The sequence below is a fragment of the Daktulosphaira vitifoliae genome, unplaced genomic scaffold, assembly GCF_025091365.1.
Source record: "Daktulosphaira vitifoliae isolate Bord-2020 unplaced genomic scaffold, ASM2509136v1 Scaffold_4, whole genome shotgun sequence".
Classification (NCBI taxonomy): Eukaryota; Metazoa; Arthropoda; class Insecta; order Hemiptera; family Phylloxeridae; genus Daktulosphaira; species Daktulosphaira vitifoliae.
Window position 1 is genome coordinate 2,397,741 of NW_026099575.1, and position 13,731 is coordinate 2,411,471.

The window sequence follows — 13,731 nt, forward strand, 5'->3', positions numbered from 1 at the left end:
GAGTGGCTATCAACCTCCCCCTTACTCCAAGATCTAATATTTGGAATAGATAACTAAATGGTAAAACCTCTCCTGATAATATATTTCTAAAATAACTGATAAAACTTTTTATTTTTTGCGTTTTTTATACTAAAATTTGTACTTTCTTAATATTACAAAATTAGTTTGGAGGACATTTTTTTTCAAAATTAAATGCACTTCATAATTTCTTTTAGGCAGGTAAATTGGATTTTTTTAAAAATACCATGTATAATATATATATAACGTGGTGTTTTTTAAAAAAAAGTTAGTACAAATCCCGTAAAAATAAATATCTGTAGTAAAAAAGTAACATGGCATAGTAACATTAATAGCTTCTATAATAGTCATAGCTTTGCATGACTGATGTTGAAAAATATTTGTACGTAACACAATATTTTAAGATTTTATCATATCAAATAATAATTTTCTTATAACTTTTAGTTTACAAAAAGAATCTGAAATTTATGCTTAATCAAATTTTTACAGTATAATAATTATTATGAACTGGCCAATGAGCGAAAAATATTCAAACGCGACCCTAAATAAAATTATTTAGTTGAAAATTTGATTAATTTTTTATGAATTTGTCAAGTAAACAAACAAACTGGATATAATTAGCAGATGAAAATCGATATATAGTTTTTACAGTGTACATAATTGTTTTTTTATTGATATGGTCGATAGGATATACACTTTTAAAAGATCATACTTAACAATATAATTATTAAAAAGCTAATTAAAATTGTGTTCCTATATATTTTTTACAATAACTAAGTAATAAGTAAACAATTTTAATTTATTATAATAAAAAAAATTAAATACGTCTAATGGGACCAAACTATAAAGTTTTTATAAATTATTATTATGCAATGGAAGTCACGACCACTCCTAACGCCATTGACTGCAATAAATCTCGTAAATTAAGTTATAAGCAAAAATAGGTTTGTTAAAGATTTTTTTAACTATGATTTACCTACTAAAAAATCGAATCTATACCCCTGAAAAAAATATAAAAAAAGGTTTATAGAGTACATATTTAACACTATATATAAAATTAATTATGAAGTTTCCGTTAAAACAATAATAATATTTTAGGCATGCTACCTTTAATATATTTAATATTTCTCTGTATTTTTTAAAGATATTTTCAATGACAATCACCAAAGATGACATTGATTCTCAACAACGTAAGCGCAGTTCAATCGATATGAAGAGCAACTTACAATCGGAATATACAATAGGGAGTAACGATTTCATTCGTAAGTTATTATGTCTAATTTGTTTTTAATTAAAAGAAGTTCAGACTTCTTTATAGTTTTTATACTATATCATGAACTAAATTTTACTTGCAATAGCTATTAAAATTTAATTATAACAAAGAATTTGAAATAAATATAAGAAATCATTTTTACTTAGCTTCAGGATTTCAAATTAGAAACCTGTTTTATACAAGATACTTTTAGCTTCGATGCGAAGCTGAGAAGTTATTAATTTTACCATGATGTGTTTTTTTTTTGTGTCTGTTACCATTTTTTCTTAGCTCTCATTGACCGATTTTGATGAACAATATGTCAAGAGATCACAAATCGTATCTAGTTGAAGACATTACCCTTAAAAATTGAGAAAATTTCCCTCGTTCCCCGTAAATGGGGAAAACCCCAAAAAATTACAATTTTAATAATTGGCAATTTTTGACATTTTTTCAATTTTTAGCTTCGATGCGAATTGGTTTTACTAAGATGTGTTTTTTTTTTTGTGTCTGTTACCACTTTTTCTCAGGTCTCATCGGACCGATTTCTTTCAACGATACGTCAAAAGATAACAAATCGTATCTAGTCAAAGACATTACCCTCAAAAATAGAAAAAATTTCACTCGTTTCCCGTAAATGGGGGAAACCTCCAAAAAAATTACAAATTTAAAAATCGCTAATTTTCGAAATTCTTTTTTCTTAAAACTGCTATTACTTTTTTAAAAATGAACAAATCAATATAATTTTTTTTTTATAGATGCTTGATGTCTTTACCTATCATTTGGTAATTTTTTTTTTATAAATTTAACCCTTTATCTGCCTACAGGGGGGATTTAAAATGACAACTTTTTCACAAAAATTAACTTAACTTTTGAAAGTTTTCCGGAAGGTCTGACGCTTTTATATCTTAAATTAAAGCTAATGTAATATACTTTATTATGGAAAAAAAAAATTCGGACTTTATTTTATCTTCACGGTGAAAATGGCTACCGAATGCTATTATTGTGTGAAAATTCTCGATTTTATTTTTTACATTTTTAACTTTATAATGCTATGACATATTGAAAAGTGTATGGATCAACATTATTTTTTTATGAGAAATAATATTTTTTAATAATCCCTTTTTCATTCTACATACTTTATCTTAATTAGGATATTAATAATGAATTAGCAGATCATGTAGCTTTTGGAATAATTCACCAATTTTTTTTACTTTAAACTGCCATATCTTTTTCAAAAATTAATAAATCAAATTAATTTTTTCTTTCATTTTATGTCATTTTTTTTAAAATTTAACACTTAATCTACTCACAGGGGAGTTTTTAAAATAGAAACTTTTTTACAAAAGTCAACTTTTGAAAATATTCTGGAAATACTGCATCCTTTAAATGTATATTAAGTTAATACTTATATCATGTACTATAAAATGAAAAAAAAATGTTGTCCCGACGAACTATGTTTTATGTGCAAATGACCGTCAAAATTGAACAAAAATGTAATCATCTTGTTAAAAATCAATGTTATCTTGATACTTAAAACTGCTATAGCTTTTTGAAAAATGAATGAACCAAAATAATTTTTTTATACAAACACCTTACGTATTTTCTTTAAATTTAAAGTAACTTTAAAATTTAAATTAGCTTAAATTGCCAATTTTATCAATTGACGAAAGCGACGAATAGTTGCCAAATTGGTAACACTTGTGTCTTTCACGCTTAGGGTACGAGGTTCTAATTCGCCTGTGACAATTAATATTGAATTTTTTTTGAGTAAGAAAAAAATGTTTACCACATTTGATTTTTATCTCATTTAGATTCAATAACTTCAATAAATATCAAGGATCCCATCAGTGTAGTCTCCCCTCGTGAGAAGAAATTTCTTATTCATGTCAATATTATTTTATTATGTATTTTTTTTTTGTGACAGCGATTTATTTTTCCAAACCTCACTTAACCTACTTTTTTCAACGATGTGTCAAATGATTATAATTCGTATATAAATAATATACCCTCAAAAATTAAAAAAAAATTCCTTAATAAAATAAAAAGTAGCTTAAGCAGCTTCTTCATACAAACAATTAAAATAATTTGTAATATTTTTAAAGCATTTATTGTCGAATTAGATTTGATAGAATAAAAGTATTTAACTACAAAAGTAAATAATTTTACTTTGTAATTTATTAATTTTTTAACTCTATATGTGTGTGCTACTACCAGTCTATAACATTCCAAATTTTTTGGTAACATGTTGCTGTATAAATCATAAATCTAAATAAAAAATTATTTTTAGTATCACCTGAATTTAACAATGAATTTTTACAATTTTAATCAAATTTTATATTACGCCCACAATTGAGTCGATTTTTTAACAACTTTTTGAAAAGTTTTTTTAGTTTAAGTAAATCATTAAAATTAATTTAGTTCTACATATTTCAATTGTAGAATTTTTTTAAACACCAAAAGTTAATTAGAAATGATTACTATAATTTAAATTACCGTGATCTATTAGAATAAAAATGCAAAAAGAAATCGAGCTTTCCTGATAAATTTATTGTAAATAGTGATTATAAAATTTCCTGACTGCATATTAATATTAACAATACCATTTTTTTCTATTAAATTATGTCAATTTCAAACTTGCCAGTTGAGCTAAAAGTTATGGTAATAAATAAATTTTTTTTTTATTATAAACTTTCGCTTTAAAGGACAAAAATAAGTAAAAATAATACTACAAAAATTTTTAGATTTTTTATTTTGGTTTACGTATACTCCATCCGCCTTAATTTATGTATTAAAAACTTGACTAGTTTTTTTAAAACGCAGGTTCTGTCATGTAAATGACAATAAAATAATATGCCTTCTTCTTCTTCTTCTTCTTCCAGCTTTAAAGGCCATTAAGGCCCATTGCTACAAAACAAATCTCCTTCCATCTGTCTCTGTTCATAGTCGCTTCAGTAATATTGTCTATCCCAAGTTTATTTAGTTCTTTTTTATTTTTATCCATCCATCTCTGTTTCGGTCTTCCAATTGGCCTCCTTCCTTGAGGAATCCATCTTAATACCGCATTTGCTATTGACTTAGCCCTTAGTACATGTCCAAGCCAACTCAGTCTCTTGTGGCGTATTTCCGCTATTATGTCTGGTTTTCCGAATAATTCCTGCAGTTCTCTGTTAGTCCTAATTTCATATGTTTGGTCTTCGTATCTTTTTGGTTCATAAATTCTCCTAAGGAATTTCCTCTCCATGATAGCTAGTCTATTCTCATCTCCTTGGGTCGTGGGCCATGTCTCACATGCATACATTATCACTGGTCTAGCTAGTACCATGTAAAGTCGTTCTTTTGATTTTTTCGACAGTAGCTTCGACCCCAGCAACCCCGAAAGGGCGTAAAAATATTTGTTTCCAGATATCGTGCGTTTTTTTATTTCTTCGTGGTTGTCGTTTGTGCTACTTAAATTAGTGCCTAAATATTTAAAATTATCTACCTCCTCAAACATATATCCTCCGACCTGTAATCCAGCTGCATTTCGCATCTGACCTTTGTTCCTACCTATTCGCATGTATTTTGTTTTAGTCTCGTTAATGTTTAGTCCCCGTTTTTTAGCACTTCGTATCAGTAATTCCGTTGCTTTTTGAATATCCTGCTCACTTTCGCCTAATATTACCACGTCGTCGGCATATGCTAGTACTGGAAGGTTTCGGCCGCAGTTAATTCCTTGATATTCTTCTTGTACTTCCCTTACTGCCATCTCTAGTACTATGTTAAATAGTATTGGTGATAGTGCATCACCTTGTTTTAATCCTGTTGTTGTTTGGAATTCTTCTGATTTCTCGTGACCAAATTTGACTACGCATCTTGAACCTTCCGTACTCACTCTGATCATCGATATTAGTTTTGATGGGACTCCTAACAGCTTTAAGCATTTCCATATTTCTACTCTTTGTACGGAGTCATATGCTTGTTTAAAATCTATAAAGATTAAATGTAAAGGTCTGTTGAACTCATAGTATTTTTCTATTACTTGTTTAAGCGTGAAAATATGGTCTATTGTTGATCTGCCTGACATGAATCCACTCTGATAATCTCCTATGATGTTATTGGCGTATGGTCTTAATCGGTTTAGTAGAGTGTTCGATTGAATCTTGTATATGGTATTAAGTAAGGATATTCCCCTATAATTCTTTACATCCATGGGGTCCCCTTTTTTATATATGGGGCATATTATCGATAGGTTCCATTCCGGTGGAATCCTTTCAGTTTTCCATACTTCTTTTAATAGGTCCCATATTTCCTGCGTTAGTTTTTGTCCACCGTTCTTCAGGAGTTCAGCCATGATCGAGTCTTCTCCTGGGGCCTTATTATTCTTAAGCATTTTAATGGCCACTTCTATTTCTTCTTTACTTGGTATTTTGTCTTCAGGTTCTGCAGTTTGGTATGTTGTACTCTCTTCGGTTGTATCCACTGGTTTTCCCAATAACTAACCCAATAACAATTGGTAACTAACCAATTTAAACGTCTCTGTGAATTCTTCGCAATCAAAAATAATATGTCTACCTTATAAAATTCATAACATTTTCCATTTTTTGAAATAATTCTACCGGCTTCATTATTTTTTCCAAAATAGCGTAAAACACCTTCTTCGTGATTACGTGTTTCCATGAACACTGCTTCTTCAATAGCTGTTACTTCAAGTTCTGGCGTACGATTATTTGGGTGATCATCCTCGGTTATAATATGGGAAGTGCAAAGTTCATTTACATCTTCATAAAGTCCATAGTTTCCACAGGAATCTTATCGTCATCACTCTCTTGTTTTATAGTAAACATACCACCTACTGACACTACATTTTCAATATCGATATCTTTAATTTGCGTTGTAATATATTCTATGTGTTTAATATCTAGACGTACATCACCTGACGTAATTTCTAATTAATATTTTAAATTTCATTATTATTATTGTCTAAACAATAATTACAAAATTGTATATTTTTCATAAAATTAATATAATATCGTACTAAAATTTCTAAAGTGTATTTTTTTATAGTTAATTGTTACAATAGTGACACTACGGGGAAAGCTCAATATATTATTACATTTACTAAGCAACTAGACTTAAATAATTAAATCTAAGGCTAGATTTGTTATATGGTCAAAAAATTAATTGGGACTTAGTTATAATGATTTCAAATTAAAATATTACGTAGAACAGTGTTATTAATATTAATAGTTGTACTTAAAAAATTTAATTATGATATTTTAATAAAAATTTAATCACTTAAACTTGTATAATTTTTGTATATGAAAAATCGTAACAAGTACATTAAGTAATTGAAAAATTAAGGTGGTAATTAATTAAGTAATAATATATTTTTAAATATATATATATATATATTTAAATATCTTAGAAAAAATGAATATATTAATAGAATATAGAACGCTTCTATGACCAAAATAAATTTATCCGTTTTATTTCAAATGACAAAAGGTACAGTGCTACCAATTAGTGATGAGCAGTGAGGCCAAGGCGAAGTTTTTTTGTTCGTAATTCTAAATTTCATTTTGAAGGAAATAACCTTAGGTTATTTAAAAAATCGAAATTTTGTTTTGAAAAGTAATATTGTGAGTAATTTGTCTATATTTTACAAAATAAAAGCATCGAATTAAAAAACTCTGATATTAGGAAATTTGTTTTATTTTTCAATCGCGCATAACTTCTTCATTTTTTTATCAATTTTACAAAATAATATATCATTTTCTTTGTTATGTATTAGAGTATAACATCTATTAAAATTATTGTTGATAAATTTATTTTTTATTGGTGTATTTTACGTAAAACTCTGAATTTTTTCTGACATTTTGAAAAAAATTATAAAAATTCAGTGGTAAATTCGTAGATAGCAAACGACAAAAAAGTCAAATAAAAAATTGTTTAAGATAAAAGTTATAGGTAATTTAATATTGTTTAATTTTATGTAAAAAAAATGAAAATCGGTTGAATGCAATTAAAGATATTTAGAATAAAATGAAAACGTTTTTTCGCGGTACACGAAAAACGCTAATTTCGCAATAACTCAAAAACTGTTCTACTTTTTGTATTTTGGACTTCATTTTCGGACTCAGTGGACGATTTTACATAAAAAATGACTATCATAAGTCATAGGTCAGAAAATTATTTTTTATTTGTTAATTTGAAATTATTAATCTTTCAATTTTTAACTTAAGTGAAATATTAACAATATTAATATATTAATCAGCGATGGATAGGTTATTTTTGAATTGCTGGAATTATTAGATTATTTATACTATACTTATTTAATATAAGTTATTTTAAATAACTCTAACCAACATTTTTTTTTAATCATTTTTTACTCTTGATAATTTATGAACGAAAGCGAAAGAAAAATAGAAGGCCCCGTTAGAAAATAAACTATATCATTGTTAGAAATATATTAGTAAAATCCCATTTTTTCGTTAGTCCTATTTACTCTGCATTAATTATCTTTTTTAGGATCAATCCCGTATTAATGTTTCTTAGATAAACTTTAAATAGCATTTGTTTTAATTAAGCAAAATAAAGATTACGGCTATTAATCGGATAACTAATGCTAAGTAGCATAGTAAAAACGTAAATTTATAAGATTTTTAATTATAGAATGTTCAGCACCTCTGTTTCACGCCAAAAATATCATAAACTCTAAGTGTACATTAAACCTTAATTGAAATAAAAACTTTCAATATTTAAGAACTATTACCTTTAATAAATCATACATTTTTCAATAATTGAAAGTTGACAAAGAATTAACCTCTGTAAAATGAATAGACGTGACCTTGTAACGATATTGTTTTATCATTGTTTATTATTACTCTTAAGCTGAAATTTTGTAATGTTTCTTCGTTTTAGAATATCAACGATTCAAATAATGTTAATGAATTTTATTTCAAATTTGTTATAGTTGTTGATGAAGTTGATGAAAGAATAAAAACTAATGTGAAAGAAAAACTACAACTAATTTCACCATGTATTATTAGCAGTTCTAAAACAGTATTTACTTATAAAAATATCACAAAACGTTTACCAATCCTACAATGGCTACCTAAATATTCAGCTGAAGATGCTCTTGGAGACTTATTAGCTGGTATTACTGTGGGACTAACTGTTATTCCACAATCGATGGCTTACTCTTCTCTTGCTGGATTACCTCCGGAAGTAATTGAAAAATTTTAGAACATTTATAACTTGATTTTAAACCATTATATTTCCTTGATTTATCGAGAAACTTATTCTGGCTAAAATTGAAGTATCCTTTTGTTATCTTGGTTATTAAACTAACTAAATAAAATAGAAAGAAATATTGAAAGAGGCTTTATCATTTCCATTTGTGTATAATAATTAAGAAAAATTTAAAAAAGACAAACTAAAAAATTTAATTCATTGGAGCATTCAGGTGAGTGTCAGGAGTGCTTAACATCTTTAATGGATGATCTAGTATTCCCATTTTTTTTAAGAATCACATTTTATTCAAGGTGACAAGCTATAAAAAACATTATTTTCAAAATGTTTTAAATCTTCTTGTTAACTTCTATTGATTTTAGCAGTCCCAAAATTTTGACTGAATGTACGCCTGTTTTAGAACCAATATTATTACATAGAAACAGTGTTTTATACTTGAAAAAGGATTGATATTAATATTATCCAATGTTAATAATTAGTCTTAGAAGGCCGACCCTAAGTAGTTGGGATTAAGGCGAGGAAAAAGAAGAAGATTAATTAGTATTAGAAATTACAATAATTATTATGGTTTGTTAATTATACATTTTCAAATTTCACTCTCTTACCTTTTTCAAATATTCAAAAATTCGCAAAACCGCTAAACACAGAAGAAAACGATATTGTAACCTATAGGTAAAAAATCAAAATGAATTATGAAAAAAATTAAACTTGTAGAATAAGAATGCTATATAGTATATAGTATATACCATAACAAATTATAATAATGTCCCAACTTATAATAATTATTATTATTTGGATCCTTAGTATAGGAACTTGGCCTATCAAGGAGCCTGAATCAAATTTTGATGTTTTCTTTAGATCTTTAGTTTAAGAAAAAATAAATGTTTAATGTCCTGTCTGGTCCTGGGTTCTAAACTTAGGAGGAGGTTTTATTACACATTATTTTCTTTTTTGACATTCTTCTTATCGTTTGTAAATTTAATTGGTTGTTTTATACAATTAAAAATGACTTCCCGCAAAGTTGTGTTCGAATGGTTTGTGCTTTTAAAATAGGTAGGTCCTACCATCAGACCTATCCACTGGTGACACCACTCCTTATAAATTCAAATACATAATATGAAAATAAAAAATATATTTTTATTATTTAGTAATATTTTGTAGTTTGGCCTTTATGGCTCTTTTGTTGGATGTCTGATGTACGTATTCCTGGGAACGTGTAAAGACGTTCCTATGGGACCAACTGCTATTGTTTCATTAATGACTTATAATACACTTCATGGTCTTGGTCCAATATACGGAACTCTTCTTTGTTTTTTATCAGGTGTTATTCAACTACTTATGGGAATCGTAGGACTAGGTGAATATGAAACATTATTTATAGCAAATTAAAATTATAATATTTCAATAAAATGTTAAAAACAAAATCTAAAGGTTTCTTAATTGACTTTATCTCGGGACCAGTGAGCTCAGGATTCACATCAGCAGTAGCTATACTTATTATCGCATCACAAATAAAAGATTTAATAGGTGTTAAAGGCGGTGGATCTACGTTGGTTGATATGGTAATTTCTATGTCTAAAGATATAGAAAATTACAGTCTTGGGGATACAATGATTGGAGTAACTTGTATTATTATAATACTTCTGTTACGAGTAAGTTTTTAATGATATTAATTGAATTCTAAAATATAAATTTTGTTTTTTTAGGGACTAGCATTATTTCGAATTGGATCAGAAAACGTAAAAGAACAAACGCCTTTACAGAAAATGCTTAATCGTTCTATGTGGCTAATTGGTACCTTTAGAAATTCAATTGTAGTAATAGTATGCAGTTACATTAGCTATCTTTATATCCATAATTTGGGTCATGATGTTGAATCTCAACTACTACCTTCAGTTCCATTCAAAGTAATAGGTACGTAATTATGACTCAATAATTATTAATTGCATTTAACTTTTAATTTTATTAGGTAAAATACCCTCTGGAATGCCCAGTATTGATTTTCCACAATTTAGTATTCAAAATGGTGCCACTACAATAGGTTTCTTTGAAATGGTGTCGAAAATGGGATCTGGAGTCATTGTTTTGCCATTAATTGCACTACTGGAAAATATTTCTGTGTGCAAAACATTTGGTGTGTATTTATAAAAAAATGATTATTGTTTCGACATTTTTAATTCTTAAGATAATATTTAAGCTAATGGTAAAACCATTGATGCTACTCAAGAACTGGTTGCTATAGGATTGTGCAATATCGGAAACTCATTTGTTCATGGGTTACCTGGATCAGGATCCTTTTCTAGAAGTGCTGTTAATAACGCTAGTGGAGTTAGAACACCTATGGGAAGCCTTTATACTGGTAAAAATATCGTGTTTTAATTAAATTTTATAATTTGGTTACTTTTAAATTTGCCCATAATTATTTTAGGTGTATTGGTAATTGTAGCGTTAATGTTTTTTACACCATATTTTTACTACATACCCAAGTCTGTTTTAGCTGCAATCATTATAGCTGCAGTTGTTTTTATGGTTGAAGTTCGTGTAGTCAGACCCATTTATAGATCAAAAAGTACTTAATTGTTATTTGAATTATTTTCGGATTTATCTAATACCATTTAAGCGTCACTTGATAATAACTATAGCTATGTCTTGAAAAATTAGTTCACTCTGAATATAGATAAATCCGAAAATAGTTTTTGAACTACATTAATCCATAAGAATTTTAACACATAAATACTCTTTATTGTATTAAAATATAAAATAACTAATTATATATTTTTAGAAAGTGACCTCATACCTGGACTAGCAACCTTTTTTGCATGTTTAGTGTTGCCTTTGGAAATAGGAGTTTTAATAGGAATTGGGTTAAATTTGGTATCAATTTTGTATCATGCAGCAAGACCAAAAATTTTAATTGAAGTGCATAAGGTATAATACATTTTGTAAACATTTGTGACTTTTTTCTTAGAGAATTAAACTTATAAAATGTGTTTTTATTTCTCATGATGTTATAAGGTAAATTTACTTAGGTACAAGAAATTCAGGTTATTTTTAATAAAATATGAGTTTATCAAAATAAGTATCAGCTCCGCTTTCCATGTGCTTGGCCTATATTTGTTAATATCCATGTTTTTTTCTATCTAGTTAAATGAAAAAACATTTCTCTGTTGACCATTTTAAATCCAAGCAGCGTTCCTAATTAGGAACACGTTTTGCAAAACTCTAAAATTTATTAACTTTAAAAAAATGATATCACTATGCATCCGTCCATGTTATCAGTAATGCTGTATTTACCTATAAGCCTACTCAAGTACCGAATGAATGTCAGCATTTTATTAGTATCTTACAAGTAAATAGCCCCTGGTTACTAGTACATGGTTACGATTACACCGGCACACAAAAAAAAAAAAGTTGTCTGTACTTTTGACCGGACCCACCTACGGACATGTATTTTGATCCGTTGAATCCGAATTTGAAGTCCGTTTGGCCCGGTCACCCTTCAGATTTGAGTAAAATGCAAAAAACCAAAAAATTGGCCAAAAATTCCAAAAAACTGCAATCAAAGCGATGAAAAAAATTTTGTTGACCCTGATCAAGTATGATTTTCATGTATTTCAATTTACTGAAACTGAATCTGAACGTTAATTAGTCCGTTGAATCGTCAACATTTGAAAAATAACAAAAAAAAACCCAAAAATTGCAATAAATCATGAAAAATCAAAATTATCGAGATGAAAACAATTTTTTGGATTCAGATTGAGTTATAAATATGAAAAAAAATTTATAAAACACAATTAAATACTTTTCTTGTATTTTTTCACGCATAAAATAGGAGTTTAGATTATGAAAATATAAAAAATTGTAATATTTATAAAAAAAATGACTAGAATGAAGAGAACGATTTTCTCGAATTTTAACCTCTTTATGCGCGAGATTTTTTTCCTTAATAATAAAATATTTAAATTGCAAATCAAATAGATAATTATCTTATGATATTAGTAAAAATAAAAAATAATTTTTTTTTTTTGATTTTGACTTACTAAAAATAAGGTTTTAGTATATGATATCATATGATCATCGTGCAATATTTGAAAAAAAAAATATTCATATTATTTAATTTTATCTAACATACTTTATTTTATATTAAAAAGAAAAAAATTACAAACATTAACTTTTAGAAAAACTTCATAAATTATAATCATAAAATTAAGTTCATAGAATATATATAATAAAACAAATTTTAAAAGATCAATATTGAATAATAATAAACAAATAATATTTAAAAAATTATAAATAAGACTAGGTATTTTTCTTAAATTTCAGACTTCTGATAACTTCAGTTTTTTAACTGAATATAAGTTTTATAACATATTTTAAAAGTATTTAACAAAATAATATATACTGTAGTCAATTTTTTATTAATTTAGTGTGAAATGCTCTCATACATTCTGGACATACAGCACATTCTGAATCACTAGGGATTTCTAAATCAAAAAAAAAAAAACTATATCCTTATCTCTGAGATCTATTTTCAACTAGAAAAAAAAACATTATAGTATAAATTGTTATTATTTTTCTTATAATAGGCACAGTGGTATCATACAATACCACATGGTACCTAAGCAATTTCGAATACATAACAACATTATATTGTTTCAATATTGCCAAATATGAATAGATCATACTATATTATGTAATAAAAGTAATTAATTATAAATATACTTACATTATTTGATCGTTAATTATATATAAAAAAAAAGTAAAATTTGACTTTTTCAAATGCACAAAACAGTTTCGCGTTTATTAATATATCTCTTTCAATGATAACACAAATGATAACATAACCAAGTAGACCGTTGCGTAACATTCCGTACATTAAACGAAAACAATAATAACATGGCTACCACAATTTTTCGATTTTATATAAATTATACAATTTAGTGATATCATATGATGCTACCGTGCATGAAGAAGTTAAAATTCGAGAAAATCGTTCTCTTCATTCTAGTCATTTTTTTTATAAATATTACAATTTTTTATATTTTCATAATCTAAACTCCTATTTTATGCGTGAAAAAATACAAGAAAAGTATTTAATTGTGTTTTATAAATTTTTTTTCATATTTATAACTACAATTTTCCTGATTTTTTTGGTTTTTTGAGATTTTAATTTCGATGCGATGCTGAGAAGGTATTGGTTTTACTAAGATGTGTTTTTTTTTTTTTTT

General features: G+C 26.9%; 3 protein-coding genes across 5 annotated transcripts in view; 1 reads left to right on the forward strand and 2 right to left on the reverse strand.

Annotated features, from left to right (window-relative positions):
- The window catches only part of LOC126905345 (sodium-independent sulfate anion transporter-like), a 26,924-nt gene that overhangs the window by 8,387 nt on the left and 4,806 nt on the right, over positions 1-13,731 (forward strand). For all 3 annotated transcript variants that reach the window (XM_050684966.1, XM_050684965.1, XM_050684967.1), the window contains 9 exons: positions 1,163-1,280; positions 8,226-8,479; positions 9,665-9,860; positions 9,935-10,155; positions 10,210-10,417; positions 10,473-10,637; positions 10,701-10,862; positions 10,932-11,072; positions 11,286-11,431. In XM_050684966.1, the coding sequence (XP_050540923.1) occupies positions 1,172-1,280; positions 8,226-8,479; positions 9,665-9,860; positions 9,935-10,155; positions 10,210-10,417; positions 10,473-10,637; positions 10,701-10,862; positions 10,932-11,072; positions 11,286-11,431 (1,602 nt within the window). In that variant the 5' untranslated portion in view covers positions 1,163-1,171. The remainder of the gene's footprint in view (positions 1-1,162; positions 1,281-8,225; positions 8,480-9,664; positions 9,861-9,934; positions 10,156-10,209; positions 10,418-10,472; positions 10,638-10,700; positions 10,863-10,931; positions 11,073-11,285; positions 11,432-13,731) is intronic.
- The window catches only part of LOC126905363 (tuberin-like), a 32,752-nt gene that overhangs the window by 2,155 nt on the left and 16,866 nt on the right, over positions 1-13,731 (reverse strand). The gene's annotated exons all lie outside the window — the stretch shown is intronic.
- LOC126905353 (uncharacterized) lies at positions 4,040-5,370 on the reverse strand. Its single transcript, XM_050684988.1, has 2 exons — positions 5,292-5,370; positions 4,040-5,239 (listed from the first exon to the last, which is right to left on the reverse strand). Exon 2 carries the CDS (start codon positions 5,151-5,153, stop codon positions 4,155-4,157), a length of 999 nt encoding a protein of 332 aa, XP_050540945.1. The 5' UTR covers positions 5,154-5,239; positions 5,292-5,370; the 3' UTR covers positions 4,040-4,154.